The 21,885-nt window shown below is 40.4% G+C and overlaps 1 protein-coding gene across 3 annotated transcripts in view; it reads left to right on the top strand.

The window, feature by feature from the left end:
- The window catches only part of KCNC1 (potassium voltage-gated channel subfamily C member 1), a 127,676-nt gene that overhangs the window by 90,755 nt on the left and 15,036 nt on the right, over positions 1 to 21,885 (top strand). The window contains exons 3-4 of one of the 3 annotated variants that reach the window (XM_017808340.1): positions 14,944 to 15,132; positions 17,107 to 19,279. In XM_017808340.1, the coding sequence (XP_017663829.1) occupies positions 14,944 to 15,132; positions 17,107 to 17,243 (326 nt within the window). In that variant the 3' untranslated portion in view covers positions 17,244 to 19,279. Of the gene's footprint in view, positions 1 to 14,943; positions 15,133 to 17,106; positions 19,280 to 21,885 lie in introns of those variants that run through there. The other 2 variants (XM_017808347.1, XM_017808331.1) reach the window with 2 other exon arrangements.

Genomic DNA, 21,885 nt, shown 5'->3' with positions numbered 1-21,885 from the left:
TTAGCATATACCTATGATGGTCTTGTGTTATCATTTTTTTGCTTTGAAGAAAATTCTAATTTGTTACTCATTGTGAGTGAGGTATTCTCTCGTCATCTCATAGCCATGCATGTTGATGTCATTGTGAGAAGCACAAAGAAAGTGAGACTTTCCTTTGTGTGTGACTTCACCAATGCCAATGCTAATTTTGGAGGGGAAGAGCTGGTGGGAATCTTTCTCTTCTTTTCTATTCTCTTTTCTCTTCTTTTGTTATTTCTTTTCCCTTTTGTGCAACTATGTAAAATCCATTCAGAAGGTTAATAGCTTTCATTTTGTTTTTGTTAAAGGCTATTCCATTGCAACAGGCCAATCACAATTCACGTGACTGATAGACTGTACCAATCGTATCTTTGGCGCCTAAGTGATGGTTTTATCATCCATTCCCCTCAGGTTGCAAATGCTTATCACAACTCATGTCCAAGCAGCAAACTTCCTCATAAGTAGATGTCTTTGTGGCATCACACATGAAGAGGGAAAGAAGGCACAACACTGTTGCGTGTCTCCTACTGTGAGCAATATGCCAACTACCCAATTGTAATTTGCAAGAGATGCCAGACTCTGGAGTACTTTAGCAGTTAGCTACAGAGTGACTGCTCAGAAATCCCTTAAAGTTCCTTCCATTACCTACCTTGGTCCTCTCTGGGAACTAGAGGACTAAGAACTCTACGAGTTCAGTGCAATTCCACACTGGTATCCTGAGAATACGTGTAATATTGGTTCAATGTGGAACTGTTTTGCCACCACCAGGGCTCTAAAATCAGCTGTTACCACAATATCTATGAAGTATTGATAGTAACAGCATCTTATCTATTTCTGCAATAATTAAGAGAGATTATTTTTATATACATATACAAGCATATATATTTTAAGAAGTAACGAAGCACACTTATACTTCAGCTAACAAAATGGTAACACTGTAGCTGGAGATCTGTTTCTGAAAATTGTTATGCACCATTAGCAGCAAAAAATATTGTCTGCATCTTTTAGCTTCCTGATAGGAAAAGGTCTATATGTGTCCAGGAGAAAAATTAAAAATAATAAGTAAGATCAGAACCAAACTGTAAAAACAAGATCTGCATTGCCTTGGATGTTGAGTTTCACTTCTGTAATATGAAGCATTCATAGGCATTGACTTGTTCCTGAAACCATCACCTGCACATTATATGAAAACAGAGACTTGCAAGCAGTGTTTCCCATACTGTAAAATACTTGGATTTGTTAACAGCCCCTAACTGTAAACAACAAGTTAAGATTGCACTAAGAACACAGAATGGGTGCCTAACATTTCTAAAATAATGCCTGAGTTGTCCAAGAGAATTCTTGTAATTTTTAACTGTAAAGCTTCAGTGTGACAGTGTCTAGGTCACATAAGATCATGTGATTTGTATCTAATACATTATTTAAAAAAAAAAAAAAAGGTGCTTAGCTGTTCAGGTGTAAAGGACATCACATGAAGTTATTAATTCCATATATTATTTGTGGTGGAGTGATTAAACACTTCACAAAACAGGGATGAGTATGAAGTAATTCCATATATGACTATCTCTCTGTAGCCCTTTCATGCCCTGAGTCAGCAGTTCACATCTGTTTGGTCTGTGCACGCAGGGCCAAGGGGGCTCTACATGAGCTCTGCACAGCCACAGCCCGGTGCCTCCTCCCAGGCTAAGGAGCACTTTCCTGGCACAGACATAAAAACAGCAGAACTGTGCCCACAGGCTGCACAGCTGCTTCTAATGATGCTATGGTCATTTGCAGGCAAAGCAAAGATGCTTTGAATTTAAATTCTGTTGAATTATTTTTTTTTATTGTCCCCAACACTCTCAGCAGCTCAGTCCTGAGCTAATCTACACCTGGCAGGAGGGTATCTTTAATTAACAGCACTTGATTTTAATTCGATATAAAGGATGTCAGAGTTTCATTCTACCATACCTTCCTGCAGCAACCATTCCTGCTTTCCATCCTATCTGATCCCACCAATGGGTGGCTGGGAAAGCAGCAAAGGGTAGGAAAGGCACTTCAGAGTAGAGAATGGCAGAGCTACTGCTGGAAGCAGGCCTTCACAAGCAGCACTAAGAAAGCAGAGATTTCCTCTATACAAAACATTGTCTTCAAGGCAGTTTTTACACCCGTAAATCCTTAAGATACTGCTTATATAGTGCCTGGAGGAACCAGGTCTGATGCAAAGCAGCAGATTTCGCCTGACCAATCTGACTAAAACTCCTTGACCTGGGGATATCTCAGACTATAGAGGACCATGTGTCCCCTCATTTAACATATACACAGCAAGTTCTACCATCTCCATGTCAAACTATTAACTTTGTCTTATTGAAGTGTTGTTTACAGGCCCTGTTTGAGATCAGGGCTTCATTTTGGCAGCATTTGATGCTTGTCAACCACTATACTACAATCAAACACCCAACAGACTAAGTCAACAGCAAAGAGAAAATGGAAGTAATCTCCAGTATTTTCATTTGACACAGGGCTTAACTTAACTGACCAATACTACTTGAAAGGTCTGTGGCAAGGCTGCTAGTTGAATATAACTAAATAAGCATATAACTAAATCAAGCATAGTCTGCTGTGCTGCAGTGTCTTTTATCTAAAGGCTTCTGAGTATTTTAAACAGTCAGTATCATAACAGAAGTAAAAAAAATCAACAACAAACAAATATACAAACAAAAAAATCAAGCCCCCAAAAAAGCCAAGTGAAACAAAATTTCCTTCAAACAGAAGCAAGACAGAAAAAGACAGTTTCAGCCACTTAAATTTGGCTGATTTCTGCCCCAAACCCCACACTGTCCTACAGATATAAGTAATTTAATTCAGTACATAGTGAAATATTTTAAGGTGCAAGTTTGTAAGAAAACCTCAAAACATGCAAAACAAATAAGGAAAGCTCTCAATTTCATTTTAAAAGTGTTGCTGAGCTCCTCAGTCACCCTCTGCTGTGAGCTGTGTGCTTACCTGCAGGATAGGTTGACTGCAGGCTACATTTTAAAGTTGTCATTGGATGAAGCAGTGAATGTGATTTTCCAACACTGTAAAAGAAATTTAGAATATGAATGGAATTTATAACTTCATTTGATGCCTACAGTACTGTCTGGTGCCACAGAGCAATGGTCTTAAGAATAGTACATAAGCCCAAGTGATTGATTATTTGGGGTTTGTTCAGAGATCTACCCCAGTCTTTTATTCTTTGTATATATATATATTTATAACACCAGCACACACAGTGTTTATATTGACTTTAATATGGCCAAAATAACAATTTCTGACCTCTTTGATCCCCTCTGCATGCAGCTTCACTTGAGCTATACTCCAAGGATATTGTATCATCATATGAAAATATTGTAGCCTCTTTCACAGTGCATTATTCATTGCATAGCTGTAAAATATGGGGAAAAATTACTACAATTCAGGCAACTAAGAAGAGAGGGAAAATGTTTGTCATTACTAATACAGACTAGCTTCAGAAAAAAAAATGTGCGGTTGTTTTACTTATCTGCCCCAAACCCAATTTTCAATAGCCCACTCCTAGACTATCCCTATGTCTGAATACTAAATCCAAGTCTATCACTGACAGAGGGAAACTACATAGTTGCAGTGACTCCAATGTACTCCATGGTCAGATGAACTGGAACAAGCTGTGATGTTAGGAACCTATTATTTCAATGCAATTTCCTGAGAGAGAGCTGATCTCCTTTTAAAGAAATAGTGTGCAATTACTCATTCCAGCTTTATCACTTATGCTTTCTGAAGGAGCTGCTCTTTTCTCAGGGCTTCATTTTTCATCCCTTCTGTCGCCATAACCTAAATAACCTGTATTCCTTGTGCAACACACCAGTTCTAACGTCAGAAGTGTGCTGAGCTCTGTAATTCTAGTGCCAATGCTCAGTGGGAGCTGGGAACTCTTGGCAGTTCTTGTCAGAGGCCCATTATGCTGCCTAACATTTCACTGTGGTTTGTGAACCTCAGTGGCTTTTATGGATAGCAAAGAATTGTTAAAGCCACAGGTATGTAGTCACTGTGGTGGTCCTTCAAACCACGGGGAAGCAAATCCTCTGATCAAATATCTTTGAACATTATAAAAAAAATTTCATCTAATTTTAGTGTCATAAAACCTTTGACCCTCTTGTAAGATGAACAGTAGGCAGCAATGTAACTGCTAAGAGTTTAGGTCTGTTTCAGCTCCAAAAACTCTGATGTTTAAATGTGTTGGACATAAAAAATACAAAAAGGCAGTGGAAATGGTAATAGGGAGGTGTTTTTTCTTTGCTCACTATACTTAGCCTTCCTAGCCTTTAAAAATCCAAAACTCCTCACTTCAAAATAGAAAATGAGGTAATGATTACATCTTGATATCACTGACGATGGAGTCCTTGGGATTTAATGGAGAAAGTTCTAACAGCTCAAAATAAAAGGAATAACACTCAGTTCCTCTTATCTAACTTAAGTTGCATTTGCCTGAGGTCCCCCTTATATTGGAAGAAGAATCAGGCAGCCTCATGTGGCATTTCTGCAATCTCATACCTGTGGGTCACATGCAAAGCAGAACTTATAAGTCACATAACGTAATACTTTGTTGTGCAATTATTCATCTGTCATTTCCTGTAGGGATACAACTGGTGGGTGTCACTTGTACTCTGGTGTTTGTTTACTTTAGAATTTGAGTAAAGGATAACATCCTCTATACCAAGTAATTTGAAAGCAAAAAGGAGGATTTATGAATTCAAGGACAGTGCTTTGTATTTCCTGATTTTCTCTGGCACTAGGTGAGATGTGAAAAAAAATTTAAAAATTAGAAAATCTTCCCACACAGACCCTGTGGGCCAGAGCCAGGGCTGAATGTGTGAGGGGACAGGACTACACTATGCTGAAAAACAATTGCAGAAATAAATAATAAAATTTAAGACTTTTCATGCCTTAATAACTTAATGAGCACGAGACACTTTTAGTCATGGGAAAACACAGATACAAGCAGTGCAGCCAAATAAGGCCAACCTATGCCAGTCCTCCAGCACAAAGCAGATGTAAATATGGTAAATCCTCTTTCTCAAGCACATGCCTGCCACTGCAGCTCCCATGCCATCCGGTGCAGAATGCATTCCTGGAACACAAAAGATGTACTCTTGGCATCTCTTCCTTCTGCTTGACAAGTATGACTGGTGTTTGCAGGACAGGTACAAGAAAAGGCACCTCTGTGCAACAAGTACATCTCTGCTGCAGTAAAATTAAACAGACTAGATGACTTACCTGTTACTACAAAAGGCCAGGGGTAAAAGGGTGTAGGGTATGAGGTGCCAATTCTGTGCCTAGTCCACTTGCTTATATCCCTCTTAGATTGTACTTGCTGGAAATTTTTTTCAAGCCATTTGGCTACTTGCTTGTCTGTTTATAGGCATAAAGTGAAATAACAAGCAATGTACCATTCCTGCTGTCATTGTTCTTTGTTATCATCCATATTTCATGTCTCAGACACCTTTCATACTGTACAGATCATCATACTGTATTCCTCAGTCAGAGCAGTAATATAAGATTGTAACATGACTCACCTGACTGCATTTTCCTGCAACCTCTACCTGATCTGTCAATAACCCTCTGCACTCTATAGAATATGGTGTTAGTGAGACTCCCAGAAGTTCAGGATAGGTATAAGTGAAACCCCAGAAGGGTCAGGATAAAACTAGGAAGGATCTTCCAGAGCTGTTTGCAATGCAGCATTTCCAGCAGCAACAGTTCTCAGCACAGCATTAAGCACATATCCAATAATGCCTGTAATAGCAAGATGCACTGGATCTACTTTACTAGAGCTCCTGTAATTCTCTAGCAGTACCAATAGGTAGGCAGCCAACATATTGTCACCTCACTTCAAGAAGTAGTACCTCTCAAGGGTGATATTCTCTGGGAGTGATGTTACTATGTTGGCCAAGTTAGTACTGGGAGAGACGGTCACCACCGTCACTGGAGTGCCTTTCCTGGGGGACACGGCTTCCTGGAGGGACCCAGGTCAACACGGTGGTGAGTAAATGTTGAAGAGGTAGGTTGGGTTGGAAGGATTCTGTGTTCTTCATGTAGCATACCAAATTCTGCTCTTGTGCCAGTGTAAAGTCTATCAGTGTGATATCTACTCAGAAGAGCTTCATAGCAACATTCAAAATATGCAGTAATATAAAAATCAGGAAACTAATAAAGATACCTAGATAAAGATATTTATTTTAATGGCCTTAGAATATTGGGGTAAATAAAACTGAGTTGTTATGTAGGAATCTTAATTCTTTTACATGTTCTTCACATTTTCTCTCTTTTTTCTCTTTCTCTCTTTCGCTCTGTTTGTTAACATTTACTTGTTATTATTGTACGTTGCTTGCGACTTGTGTATGTTACAGAGTGTCACATTTTATTCTGTGAAGTTTTTCTCCAATTCCCATCAACCTGAGCTCCATGTTGGGCAGCCGAGGAGATTACAATACAGTTCTTTAATGCAAAGAACAAGGAATGTCACAGACTATAGGTAACTTCACTGAGCTTGTGACACAAAACCTGATGCGAGGTATTAATGCAAAGAGTAAGTACTTGGTATGAAAATAGAGCTACTTAGTTAAATTACTCTCTTTTTTTTTTCAGATAGTCTGCATGAGAAAAATTAATTTTCATTACTCTCCAGCAGAAAAAGCTCCCAAACCTACCAATTCAGGATTTTTGTCACTGCCATTTTGAAAACCAGTGGTGCCCATGCTGACACATAATTGTTCGTTTTCAAAGGCTTAAATACATGTTTTCTATGCTGTTCTTCTCTATGCTATACTTCCTTCCATACACTCCAAGTCATAATTTCATAATTTCATCATCCTTTGTCTGTGGTTTAATATATCTTCTCCATAATTCTTTTTCTAATTTAATATAGTTATATCCCTTTTACTCTAAGGACCTGATTTAACAACAACGAAAATAAGCCCCTACCCATGGGATCCACATTTCTTAATCCTGCATGAGGCTCTGGAGCCTATAAAAATTGATTTCTGTAGCCAAAGATGGTTTGGCACAGAAGCATAATTTTTACTTTGCTGAATGATGTACTGAGCAAAGTATTTTGTTTACAATCTCTCCCATTTACCCCCCAAAACTATGTTAAAATAACAATAAAAAATAGCTGATGGGCATTTCTGAACATTTTCTAGAGAGATAGCATGGACTTTATTTCTTACTTTTAATTCTCAGAAAATTCAATATTAACTCAGAAATCACTATAGCCATGTACCAACTCAAGAAAAGCATATTTTTCTCAGTGTGAAGTTCCTTTACTACCTGATTTGTTATTATGCTCTGACCCTCTCTTAATCAGTGAAGAAGCACAGCAGAGTTTAGATGGAGTCTATCATAAAATTGAGTGATTTAGAGTGATGCAATTGATGATTGGCCAATGAATATTAATGGGCAGCAAACACTATCTAGGCAACTAAAACAGAAACAACTTGCTAACAGGAGTGAAATTTGAATTAAAGAGACTCAAGAGAGTTGGGAATTTAACTGTAAATATTTCCTTTCCAAGCAACATCTCAGAGAGAAATCATTGAATCATAGAATCATGTAGGCTGGAAAAGACCTTCAATATCATCAAATCCAACCATCAACCCAACACTGCCAAGTCCACCACTAAACCATGGCCCTAAGTGCCACATCTACATGGTTTTTAAATATCCCCAGGGATGGAGATTCATCTACTTCCCTGGACAGCCTGTTTCAATACTGGACAACCCTTTTGGTGAAGAAATATTTCCCAATATCTAATTTAAACCTCCCCTGGCACACACTTGAGGCCTTTTCCTTGTGTCCTATTGCTTGTTGCTTGTTACCTGTCTACAACCTCCTTTCAGGTGTTTTTAGATATCAACAAGGCCTCCTCTGAGCCTCCTTTTCTCCAGGCTAAACACCCTCAGCTCCGTCAGCTGCTTTTCACCAGACTTGTGCTCCAGACCCTTCCCCAGCTTTGTTGTCCTTCTCTGGACACACTTCAGCACCTCAATGTCTTTGTTGTCGTAAGGGGCCCAGAACTGGGCACAGGACTCAAGGTGTGGCCTCACCAGTGCTGAGTACAAGTGGTCCTGCTGGCCACACTATTCCTGATACAAGCCAAGATGCCATTGGTCTTCTTGGCCACCTGGGCTCACTGGTGGCTCATGTTCAGCCAGCTGTCAAACAGCATCCCCAGGTCCTTTTCCACCAGGCAGCTTTCCAGTCACTCTTCCTGCAGCCTGTGGCGCTGTCTGGGGTTGTTTTGACCCAAGGGCAGGACCCAGCAGGCCTTGTTGAACTTCATCCAATTGGCCTTGGCCCATCAATCCAACCTGTCCAGATCCCTCTGCAGAGTCATCCTACCCTCCAGCAGATCAGCACTTCAGCTTGATGTTGTCTGCAGACTAACTGAGGATGCCCTTGGTCCCTCATCCAGATCATTGATAAAGATATTGAACAGGACTGGCCTCAACACTGAGCCCTGGCAAACACCACCAGTGACCAGCCACCAACTCGATATAACTTCATTAACCACCACTTTCTGGGCCCAGCCATTCAGCTAGATTTTTACCCAGCAAAGACTGCACCTGTCTAAGTCACAAGCAGCCAGTTTCTCTAGGAGAACACTGTGGAAAACCTCTGCCTCCTCCACTGAGTCACCTTGTCATAGAAGGAGATGAGGTTGGTCAATCAGTATCTACCCTTCCTAAACCCATATTGGCTCAGCCTGATCCCCTGGTTGTCCTGCACTTGCCACAACATGATGGCACTCAGGGATGATCTGCTCCATGACCTTCCCGGGCACTGAGGTCAGGCTGACAGGCCTGTAATTCCCCAGATCTTTCTTCTGGCCATTCTTGTAGCTAGGCATCACATTTTCCAACTTTTAGTGAGCCAAGAATGATGACAAATGATGGAAAGTGGGCCAGTGAGCACTTCCATGAGCTCCCTCAGTACCCTTGGCTGGATCCCACACAGCCCCACAGACTTGTGTGTGTCAAAGTAGTGTAGCAGGTCACCTACCATTTCCCCTTGCAATATGGGGGCTTCATTCTACTCCGTCTTCCAGCTCACGGACTGGTACTCAGAGAACAACTGGTCTTAACTATTAAAGACTGAGGCAAAGGCGGCATTACGTAGCTCATCCTTTGTCACTATGTTTCTCCCCCCACCCAATAAAGGATGGAGAGTCTCCTTAACCTTTCTTTTGTTGCTAGTGTATTTATAGGAAATATTTTTTATTGTCTTTTATGGCACTGGCCAGATTAAGTTCTAGTTGGGCTTTCGCCCTTCTATTTTTCTCCCTGCACAACCTCACGACATCCCTGTAGTCCTCCTGAGCTGCTTGCCCCTTCTTCCAAAGGTGATAAACTCACATTTCTTTCCTGAGTTCCAGCCAAAGCTCTCTGTTCAGCCAGGCTGGTCTTCTTTCACCAGCTCCTCTCTTGGCACCTGGGGACAGCCTGCTCCTGCACCTTTAGGATTTCCTTACTGATTTTTTGCCCTTCAGGATTGCCTGCCAAGGTACTCGGTCAACCAGTCTCCTAAACAGGCCAAAGTCTGGCCCTGTAAGTCCAAGGTAGCACCAAGTCAGCACCAAGTTCTGCTGACCCTCCTTCTTACTCTCCAAGAATCAAAAACTCTTTCATTTCGTGATTGCTATGCCCAAGATGGCCTCCAACCATCACATCACCCACAAGTTTTTCTCTGTTCACAAACAACAGGTCCAGTGGGGTAACTTCCCTAGTTGGCTGACTAGGCAGGTGAAATCTAGGGATATAAAGCCAATGGATATTTTCAGATGACAAGCAGCTCTTAACTTCTCCACAAATCAAAGTTAAATATCTTTGAATACTTGGATTCATACTCTTAACTTCATAATCATTTGCTTAGCACAAGAGGTATTAGGCAAAAGTGATGCTGCAAAACTAGGATACAAAAAGGAATGTAAAATCCTTGCTTTTTTTTTTTTTTTTTTTAGAATAAAGGCATATGAAAAATCTGTTCTTCAGCAGCCTCAGTGCTGCTCAACTTCCCACTTCCAGCTAATAGGCTTGTAGCTAAGAAAAGCTAGAGCACACCTCTGCTCCTATAGCTTTCTGTCACTAGCCCTAGAGCCAGGGAAAGCCATCATACCAAAAAGAATTTCCCATTGCCAGCATAATATGACACAGTACCAGCCCTTTTACGCCACCAGAAAAGCGTGAGAGGACTGAAAAACAGAAGAGTAATTAACTCAGTGGACAACATACCAATTCTTTCTTTAGAGATCCAGTTGGATTAAAGGTCTCTGTTGTTAGGGACCTTGTGGAGATCCTTCTTTGTAAGACATTTCAGGCAGCTACTGTGTGTGCTAGGGTTACCAACAGGTTTAAAATGAGCAAATGAAAATGACCCTCAAGTTCTGAATGAGAACCAAAGGACACTCTCAACTGATCAGAAGTGGCACTAGCCACAGACAGTAATCCTAGGTTTGGGATCAGGACTATAAGAGCACAGTTGAGATCTAGACAAGCTTAATTTTTAGGTGTACATGGAGCTGTGGTGTGGAATGTAACTTTACTCAGACGAGGTTTCCCCAGTAGCAACATCTTCATCTCTCAAGCAACTTACCTTCTCAGTTCTGGCCCTTCTTTGCACTCAGTTGCTCCTGCCTCCTTCCTGCCAGTCAACCCCTTACCTTATAACAGGGCTGCAGAGCCCTGAAGTCACTTGAGCCTTTGTGGAATGGCAAATGGCTGCTCAGGGAAGCTGTAGGTACTCAAGCTGTGTCCTTGTCTCTTTCAATCTTTAAACAAGGGTAGCTGGGAGAAAGATAGTCTCTGTTCTTCTGGAGGAGATTGTCAGTGACCTAATGTAACCAAAAAAACAGTACTGTGTCTCTTAATTGCTGTGTTTCTGATCTAGGGCTGAGAAGACCTCATCTTCTTTAGCATAATGTGAAAGAATCTGTCGCGGCCCACGTAGTCTGACACTGACTCATAGGTACATGGGTACCATGCTATGAACTGTGGGGTTTCTCTCAGCCCTGTTTCAGTCAAACCTGCAACCCCCAAGAGGAAGCAGTGTGAATTGCGACCATCCCTGGCCCTCACCTCATTTCTGAAGATATCTGAAGTGAGAAGGGTAGATCAGGAACTTGTTTCTTAGCAGCAGTTGGAGAATGGCAGTGTCTGCTTAAGGGAAGAGGACTGGGGTGACTTTCCCAGTGCAAGAGCCATTTCTGTACTAGTGCCACATTTCCAAGCATAGATTGAGGTAATAAGTATATCATTGATACTCTGGACATAAGATGCAGTTCAAATAGCTGGAGATTCAGTGCCAGACCCGAGCTTATAATCAAAACTAGCAACACTGGTAAAGCCACTATGACAGTTTGCAAACAATTGCAAAAAATTTGCAAAAAAACTACAAGAGGGATGAGCCATGCAGCAGCAGGTACCCGGGCAGTCTCTACTGTGCTTCTCCACAATCAGCAAAGTATACTAATGCCAAATCCAGCAGTTCTCCTAAGTTTTGCTTGGAAACGCCCAAGGTATTTGGGTGTGCAGACAGATAGAGATAGCAGATGGAGATGGATGAGACAGGAAAAAAAACCAAGCAGAAGCCACACAAACAAGGTAGTTGAGAAACAAACTACTCACCTGGGAAATATGCTGACTACTTTCTTTAGCCTCTCAGCCAAATCTCTGCAGGAGAATGTTTAAAGTTGGTGCAGTTAACTAGGTATTCACAGATTGGACAATTAGGGAGATAAGGTGCCAAGCTGAGAGTCAGAAAATTTTGTTGTAAATAACCTCTTACATAGCAGTAGGTAAGTCACTTCACTGTATGACAGTTTTACCCATCTGTAAAACAGAGGTGATAATATTGACTTTCTTCATGGAACAGAACCTAAAGAACAAAAAATGCTGTACAAGCCTAATTCAGATTCAGCTAGGGGGGATGGCAAGACTCGTGTGAATTTGGCAGGCCAGAATGAAGCCTTAGAATCTTTAAGCACCTAGAAGTAGCTGTCATTAGTATAACTGGACTGGTAGCCACCAGACAGCAATCGTTGCAGTAGGTTTGCTTCAACTGGAGTTCTCTCAAAGACAAGGTCAGTCTTGGAAAAAACAAACATGCAAATGGAAACTTGAGAAATCAAACTAAAATAACATAATTCCATTCAATCTTTATACCTTCTTCCTAAAGTTCAGCTCGTAGATCTGCTAATGAAAACAATGAGGACTTCTCATTGGATTGATGACATCAGAGATGTTTTCTTTATTCCCATAACAGACTAATCACATATTAAATACCAAGTGATTGTCGTGTCCTGTCTCCAGGGAATTAGGTGCTGCAGCCAGTGGTTTGGAACACAGCCACTCTAATTAACACTTACTTATATACACCAGCAATAGATGCAGTCTTCTGTGCTGGCAATTTCTCTACTTCCTAAATATTTAGCCAAATTGTCATTATGGATTAGCATTGTTATCCAGAATGTGAATCCTAAGGCATGGCCCATGCATGTAATGTTCAAGGGACATTAGTAGAATAGTTCAGCAATTTTTCCGCATCTCCAGCTACTCTGTTCTCTTCCTCTTGAATAGAAGTAAAATAACAAAGCTGTGGATTTTTAACAAGCACAGAGAAAAATTCATCAATGTGAAGGGACCCTGAGGGGGCTGCAAGAGCAAGTTCCAGCTCGAGTTACTAGAGATTTATAATGCAATTTAAGAAATTAATTCAAAGAAGGTCAATATTCTTGCCACTCAAGCACAACAGAGCCTGCAAGCTGCTTCCAAAAGGATCAATGGCTGTTACCAGTGAGCAGCCTGACCCACAACCACTCTGCTCAGAAAGGTTTTGAGCTCCTGAAATGGACCAATTCCCCGTCCATCACTAACAATTTAGTTTGCAAACCTGGGCTCAGGAGTAGCAATGGGTGTCTCAAAGATTTCAGTGTAGAGCTCTGCTGACACAGCTGCCTCCCTCATTTCAGGATTAGAGCCATGAGCTTGTAGCAGTAGAGGCTTATGAAGCAGCCCAGTTCTTTGCTCATCCCCAAGAGGACTGCGGCTCTCCCCAAACACAGTTAAGTGATTTTTAAATCAACGGCTCAGTACCTGCAATGTCACGGTTACTATGGCAGCTGTACCAAGTTTTTGTGCAGAGTGGTATTAAATAGCAGTGAGTTTTATAAACAGAAAGGAATTGCAGCTCTGTGGAACCTCACAACTTTAGAATCATATTGAAATTAGTGTCCACAAGTATTAAAATGCACCTATAGCTTTCGTCCTTTTTTTTAACGTATTGAGAGACCTAATTATTTTGTTGCTCACAAAACATCACTACCTCCCTCTCTGGGGAAATAACTGGCTGATTCTGCATAGAGAAAAAAAAGAGGCAGAGGTGAGATCTGCAGAAAAGGCTGTTTATGTTGTGACAAGCCAGTGACATTTAAATAGAAAATAAAGGCATAGAATGCAATTACTAGTGCGTGATATACATGTGTGTGTGTGAGTGTGCATGTCTGTGTGCGAAGCAACAAATATAACTTGAAAACACTTTTGCCTTCTACTCATGTATGTTGTCCATCAGAAGATCAGAATCATCTCTCCAAACCCTACCTAATGTTTTTTTTCCCTTGGGCTTGTTTGATTACTTGGCTTCGAAATAATTGAAAAATAAATGAAAGTATTATGTAGCACTCAGAACAAGCTAGTATGTGAATCTAGAAGTGGCACTGAAATTAAGTCTATCTGTTAAGTTTGTCTTTCCTTAAAGACTTGCAGAATCACCCATTGCCTTACAGTGTCTAGGTAATAAGCATTGTGCAACCGAGGTGTAGGATGCTGCCAGTACCACTCAGTTAACATATCTCAGCATTTGTGGAGCTTCAGAAAGCACATTTTGACTGTTTTTCCTCCCTTCAACCAAAATACTCATATCGAGCTGTGCCATATTTCGAGTATATTCTCAATACACTAATTTGCACTTTAAAGCCCTAAAACAAATACTCCACTAAACAGCACTTTGTGTTATAAATGTAAAATCAGTCACACAGAGAAAACATGATTCTCAGTCTATCCTCATGGGAATGCGTGGAGCAAGGTGGGAAAATCTGACAACCTATTTTTATCACTTACAGCCAAGAGTAAATTTTACTCTATCTAGTTTCCAAATTCATGGCCTGCTGTAGTGTTTTCTGTATGTAGTGTCCTGTGCTGGCATTGCAAATATCGTATGTGTTTCAGAGGAGAACATCAGAAAATGGATTGTTTTTTCTTAAATCCACGTTCTGCTGTTGTATTTCCATATGTAACATACTCTGTGTGTCTAAAATGTGTAGAGCCATTCTGCATGACTGATACTGGAAATGCTATAGAACCATCTCGGTAAATTTTGGGGAGGGGAAGAGCAGGAACTTCCCCCTCAGTAATACTGCACACGGGCATAAATCAGCACAAACAGAATATACTCAAATTCTAAAACACAACTCACAGTCCACTGCCTCTCCAGAGTTCTGAGTGACAGTAGGCTCCATGACAAACCAGTCATTCATGCACCATCTGACGTCATGCGAAAACATAATCTGATTTCTAACCGCAGTCTTCTGCTCGCAGGACTAGGAACCAATGCACGCCCGTTTCTGAAAGTGCCCCTCTGTGCGGATGTACAGGTGGCTGCTGTTACCCCTAACGTGATCACTTTTTGTTTCTCCTCCCACTTTAACAGACTTTATTTTATTTTGGTGCAGTGCACACGAACGCAGTGTCTAGGACAGATGTGCTACCTTTTATAGTGTCGCTATAGAAGTCTTTAGCTGTGAACCCTTAATTTGCAGCTGGAACTCTAATAAACAGTGCATAGTGTTTCAATAGCCTTCTGCTTATATGTTTGAAGATTCGAAACTGAATGGTGAGGTGGCCAAGGCGGCGCTGGCAAACGAAGACTGTCCCCACATAGACCAGGCTATTACGCCTGATGAGGGCCTGCCCTTTACGCGCTCTGGCACTCGGGAGAGATATGGACCCTGCTTCCTCTTATCAACCGGGGAATATCCCTGCCCGCCTGATGGAGGAATAAGAAAGGGTATGTAGCTGGGGTCCTGTGACCATGTAGTTAGCAACCATTTTAAATAAATAAGAGAAAGTCAGCTGTAGCTGTAGCACGCGATAGTGCGCTTGCTGTAGAGATGCACGTTTGGGCTGGAAACCACCACCTGATGTCTGCATTTGGAGTTTCTAACCTATTTCTTTCAGAAAGAAAAGCCTGAGGAGCTGTAACTACCCCATGCAGCTATGCTAGGCAGTCGAGTCTTCCACCCCAGCTGGTGCAGTAAGCTTTAGTGGAGGATGCTCTACTATGCCCTTAAATTAGCCCGTCCTCTAAGGAGAGACCAATTAACATTTCATAGCAATGAAGGTTTGCCACTTGGAAAGCTCACAAATCTTACCAGACTCTGAGGAGCACAGACTTGGAGGTGGCTGACAGAAGAGATAAAACACAAAAGCAAAACATCCTCAAGAAATGTGAAATGATTATTCGGCTACCTTAACAGAGCACTAAAACAAAGTATTTGGGTATTCATAACTGCTTAGTTCAACAGAGAGGAAAGCATGAGCATCTGTTGGCACAGGTGTCTTACAATTGGAAAATAATCCATCTAAAATAAATAATAAATTCATAAATAAATCATTATTAGTTAGTTTCTCAGACTTCTGACAGCTACAAAAATCTCAGAAGTAACTTCATTTTAGTTTGCTAATGGTCAGAATAATCTATTTAGCAACAGAAGTCAAATCATAAGAAAAAACCCTTCCCTTCTTAAAATAGGCTGTTGTGTTTAAATAATGTAATGTGAGGAAACCATGCAAACCAAAATTAGAGTTACATCTATATGCATCAAAGTTGATAAGGAACAGGAAATTTGGAAATTTCTCTCTTCAAATCAGTGTTTACCACTGGTGTACTGTATATAGTATATGATATAGTCAATATTTTAAAACTGCAAAGATTGTATGATGTAACCATACACTGAGTATGGAGTATAGAATTCCCATGTGCCATTTTATGATGGGCAATAGTTATAGTAAATGCCAGTTATAGATAGTGTATGTATTTATAAGTTTAAAGCTCATCATCAACAGATATAGTAGGACCACAAGACTTTCATATGAAAGTATATCCTCTAAAATTTACCTTTGTAGCAAAGCATTTTACTTGATTCTGTATTGGATAAGCATTGGCCATGTTCATTCAGCCTGGGCGAGTTCAGGTGGTTCCAGTGGATCAGGGGAACACTCCAAATGGCACATCCTTTGGGATGGGGAATGTATGGTTTTCACGATGCACTGCAACCGCCTCTCGTTACTGAATGAAACAGAGGCTGGTTGGCTAAAGAGTAATATACGTCAGCATATTGTTGGCCTGTTTGAAACACGTTGAGAGCATCTTAATTGTTGTTCCAACAGAATTTCATCCATAGTTTGTGCAACTCTCTGTACACTTGCTGAGCTGTTTACGTGCACGTCTGAAAAAGAAGCGGGGGGGGGGGAGAGAGGGAGGGAAACAATGCATGCAATTTTTGGTTTATTTTTCTTTTTTTTTTTAATGCTGAGAACAAAGGAGTAGTATCTCTATAGCAACAAAATAAATTCTATGCTGCCTTTTCCCCCTCCTGCCCCCAAAGATGCCAGAAACCTTAATTTTGCCTGAAGTAAAAATGCATGAAGTGGAAGGGAGAAGTATGTGTGAGTGTATGACGGAGACATAGAAAATCCCTCCCACTGACTCTTCTGTTTTTTAGGGTACAACCATGTTGCTGCCTATAGGATCAATTACATAGCCTGACCATCCTTGAGAAATGATGATTTTTTTTTTAAATATATATATTTTAAACTTGTTCCGTATTTCAACGGCCTTCTGAGTCACGTTGCAAGCGATACTACTCTCGGCATGTCTGTGCATGCAGATGCTATTGAACTGGCTACAATGTTGACCTCATTCTTAGTCCATTCTGTCATTGATCCAATGCTGTACTTTGCATTTTTCTTTTAAATGAAGGTTACGAAATGTCACGGAGCCTTAACAGCATAGCTGGCATAAGTGGAAAAGCGATAGGATTATCCTCAGTGTCTGCGCCCTACAGCTCTCCTAGTCCAGTGAGACGTTCTTGGTCTCCCATCCCATCTATTTTGTAGCATGGATCAGTAGCAGAGAATGGTCTAAAAAGCTTTATTTTCAATTAGCCTATGCCATGTTGCATATAGTCCAGGTGACTAAGTCTGAAGATGCAATGTCTCACAGTAGCACCTGCTGGAAACGGTGTTACTACTGATGCTAGGTGACAACACTCCTAAATAGCACTCAGATGACATAGGCAGGCATTGCCGTAGTACTGGTGGGCCATACGTGCTGCATGGTATCAGTACATAGGATGAAGGGTAGATGCACCAGATAGTTTCCTTCCTGGTGCATCCTGCTAGTATGTGCTTATTTTGGCTAATGGTGGATCTACTGGCTCTGTATGGAATGGGTTAGGCATTTAGTCGATGCTGAAACATGCCAACGATGGAAGATTTTGCTTTTCTCAGGATATTTTTGAGCCATAGGAACCCTGCAGGAGTTTGAGCAAACAAGCACAGTAGGATGAAACTTTGCATGGGCACCTATTTTAAGCTGAAAGCAATACTCAGACACACTGTAGAGAGGTCTCAGTCTGGCTGACTGCATGGAAAAAAAAAAATCCTGTTGAAGAAGAATATGGCTGCCTCTGCATGTAGCTATCTCACCTTTTCCTCCTTCCTTTAAAACTAAGATGCCGAGCTTGATGTGAAAAGCACAGGGAAGAAGCTCAAGTACTGATTGTATTCTTTACATGCAGATCTTTGCAAAGAAAGTCCAGTCATTGCTAAATATATGCCAACAGAGGCAGTCAGAGTGACCTGACAAGGCAAGATGGAGATGAACATTGATGGCTAATAAACATCTGTGTGGAACTGTGCAGGCATAGAAGACCTTCTCATTTGGACAAAGTTAACTCGCTCCATGCAGGTTTTATGGATGATTCTTCATGGTTCTGGAGTTGTACTAGAGATGCAGGCTTTTTCTACGGCCAAAATGTAACAAAACTGTAGAAGATCTTTTTTTTTTTTAATCTATTTTTTTGTTCCATAGCATGAATTGCATGAAGACAAAAATGAAAATGAAAAAAAAAAACAACAAAAAAAAACAAAACAAACAAAAAACCCCAAAACAACACACACACAAGAAACACTGCAAATGTATGATTAAGAAGAAAAAAAAAAGCAAAGTTATATATTTTCTTTCAAAGCTCTTTACTTTTACATACATTGTTGTAGCCAAAATGTAAAACATTATAAAACTGTACATTTCTTTGCTATGGATCGCTTCTTTTTGTATACAAGATACAGAGTAATGGTTTTAAAAAGTGCAATCAGGCAGTCATCGGTCATATTGACCACGCCTTCACAGTTCATCACACCGACATGGAAATCAAGAACTTTTAATCCAACTAGAAGTGTATAAAAATAAGAAAAACTTTTTCCTGTCTGTTTTTGTTGGCATGCTTGTGACACATGGGACCTTCCATCGGACCTGACAGTAACAGCTGGGTAATTTTCCAGCTCTGGTTATGTTGTATTTTATTGATGTATAGATCCGTAAAGACCCTTCATAAATTGTTCATATTAAGTAACCAGTATGAATTTTAAACAAAAGAGGTGTTATTTTAAAACTGGGACTTATAGTACAAAATCAGGAAAATACTCAAGTATAAATGGTCTCAAAGTTTAAGAAACAAGACAACAGCATTGTATGCAATTTAGTACTGAGTAAAATGCATGCACAATGTTATGCAAAACAATTCTAGCATGAAAATAAATTTTGTATCATGGTTTCAGTGCCTGCTGTATAGTGTAAAGGGGAATCCTTTTCTGAAGCAATCAGGGGTTTCCAGAGACTTGCTTCTAAAATCTTGAATAAATACAGTGTTCTCAACAGAAATGTAGGAGAAAAGCTTGGTATTGCTTTGGTTCTACAATGCTAATTTTGATTAGTAGATAATAAATGAAGCCTGCAAACACTTGATACAACTGATGTCTAAAGAATTCGCACCATTAGTAATTTTACAAGGGAAGATTAAAAAACCCTATAATTATCTAGGTATCTTCCTTTTCCCTCCCCAACAATAATAAATGTTTGTCTTTTTAGCTGATTAAATGAATTCAGTTTTTCTTACTTCTTTGGGCCCCGTCCTTCACTTGTTCTTCACTGAGCCACAACAGTCCACCTGACACGAAACTGAAAGAAATCCAGGTGTCTGAGTTGCACTTGATTTGCCACACAAAACATGCACCAGTAAGAACTGAGAAACACAGTGGGATTAAATTTCATTTTAGATGCTACAAATGACAACTATGGACCATGTATCAGCAGTGTTCTAGTTGGTTGAGCATTTTTGGTACAGTACTTCTGTGAAGGAAGGATACACACCTTTATCCTCATGTGAGGAACTTCAGAAGAGCTGACAACCTTCTAGGCAAGCCACAGCATCTGCAACTGCTGATGAGAATGGGAACGTAAAGGAATAGTATTCCTACGGTCTGGAGGAAGTACAGATTAAACGCACAAAAACCCAGAAGAAACACTCATGGCTCTGGTAAGTGATAAATTATAAGCAACAAAATCAACTGCAGCTGGATCTTGTCTTCACAAAATTCTACTCCAAAAGAAAAAACAAGCAAGACCTCAAGTTGTATTTTAGGACTAGAAGAAAGGCTGATAATCTGAATTTGTACATAATTAGAACAGTCCTTTGTAGTCCTTGATAAAGCATTATGTACTTGATTTCTACTTCAGTTTCTCCCAAGAACTACTTTTCTCACACTGTTACTATGCTGTCATTCTCAGAAGATAAATTTCTTACCTCCAGAGGTAGATCCAGGTTCATCCAGGATTTGCCTAATGAACATCTTTTCCTCTTACAATGTATTAAGAATCCAGAAATAGATTTATCTGCCCCATTTTTTTATTTAACACTAGCTCAAGGGCCCAGTGTGAAGGTAGCTCAATTCTCCATTACTATAAGGAATATTAACAATTCAGTCCTGTAAATCCCATGTAGGTCTTCCACCGCACTTTGCATATACCTGAGCCTTAGCTAACAGGTTGGGTACAACTGTCATTCTCTGCTGCTTTTTACATCTACCAGTCCTGTTTTCATTTAGGTCCATTTAGGTCCTATCTGCTCGTTCTGATTTGAGGTAACCGTGTCTTTTGGAGGACTTTCATAAACCACTCACAAACAGAACAGCACTTACCATCCACTGTCCTTCAGGAGACGCCCTAAAGCTTAAGGTCTGTCTAACCCCAGAGTTCTCCTTGCACAACAGTGGCAGCTCTGACAACACAGGGAAAGAGGGAGACAAGAAAACTGGAAAATATCAGAAGCTATTGCATTGAATCCTGACTGAATCTTAAGAGAAATTTACCACATCATCCCAGTTGCTTCACAGTTAAGGAGCTTTTGCTGGGGTATTATTAAAACATTAATTCCTTCAAGCCTGTCGCCTTCCCCGACAGGACATATATATCTTTATTAAAGCATTAAAACTATACATGTGGGTAGATTCTGACTACAGGCTTTCAATAATGCCACCAACTACTTCTGACTTCACGTCACTGTTAAGTAAGAACAGAAGTATGTTCTGCAGTTCAGTTACACTCTGTTTCCTGCTGGAAATGAAATCTGTGTTTCCTTCTCTGTAAACTCAGCTTTCGGCATTGAACTCCCAGCTATAAGACCCAATGCTGGTCCCTCATCTGAACCCACTGGCAATTAGTGGCTTATCACTTGCTAACATTGAAAGCACGGCTCAACCACACCTTCTATACATACAGCTTTTCCTCTGAGTACATGAGGACTCACTTTTTCTGGACCAACCTGGTGTGTCTCCACAATTACAATTTCAGATAGAATAAATTTCTGAGGGTTCTGTTCTCTCAAAAAAAAAAAAATCTAGCTAATACCGTTGTGATAACAGTCAGTGCAGCAGTCATTAATCTGGATAAAGTGATTTTTCACCTAAATTGCCTTCTCTCTTCTTAAAGTTTCAGCGCCAAAAAGAAAATACTTCACTGAAACAAATGGCTGCTAGGACAAATGAGCAGACTGAAATACAGAAGAGAGCAAGCAGGGCTAAGGCAAGGGCATTCAGAAAGGAAATGAGCACAGAGCTGCTTACAAAAAAAGATGTCCTGAAGAAAAAGACAAGTGCAGTTATTACCCTGCCAGTTTGCATATCCCTTTCCTAGTTTCAAAACAAGGCAGCCAACCTCTCTGCTTTCCATATATATCCTGGAAGGAACTTTGTCTCTGAGCTCACACACAAACTACCTTCTCTTCATGAAAACATGCTTAAATTATGCAGGCTATTTTTGGGTCACTCACTTACTTGAGTTTGGGCATAAAATATCTATCTGTTCAGAAGTCCCAAAGCCTCTGCATTCATCTAGGACTGCAGGGTACTCCATTTTTCTCTTAGGGAAATACAAATGTTTATTTGCAATCAAGAACAATATTTGAATTCAAATTGAACTTCAAGTTAGAAAAGGGATCCAGAACTGCACCTCTTGACTTTCTTTATCTGACAAAGCAAATGCTTTAAAACTAAGCAGATTCACATGCCCCCATGGAAAGACATATTCCCTGGCTCAAGTTGGCAAAGTCAGGTTTTCAACCCTCAGCCTTCACTTGAACATTGAAAAAACTTTATGCAAAAGTATAGAGGTCCAAACATCTCCAGGTACCAAATATTAAGA

This window comes from Lepidothrix coronata, unplaced genomic scaffold (genome assembly GCF_001604755.1).
Source record: "Lepidothrix coronata isolate B3197 unplaced genomic scaffold, Lepidothrix_coronata-1.0 Scaffold1, whole genome shotgun sequence".
In the NCBI taxonomy this organism is placed as follows: Eukaryota; Metazoa; Chordata; class Aves; order Passeriformes; family Pipridae; genus Lepidothrix; species Lepidothrix coronata.
Note: the sequence above shows the minus strand (reverse complement) of the source record. Positions and strands in the feature narration are given on the sequence as shown.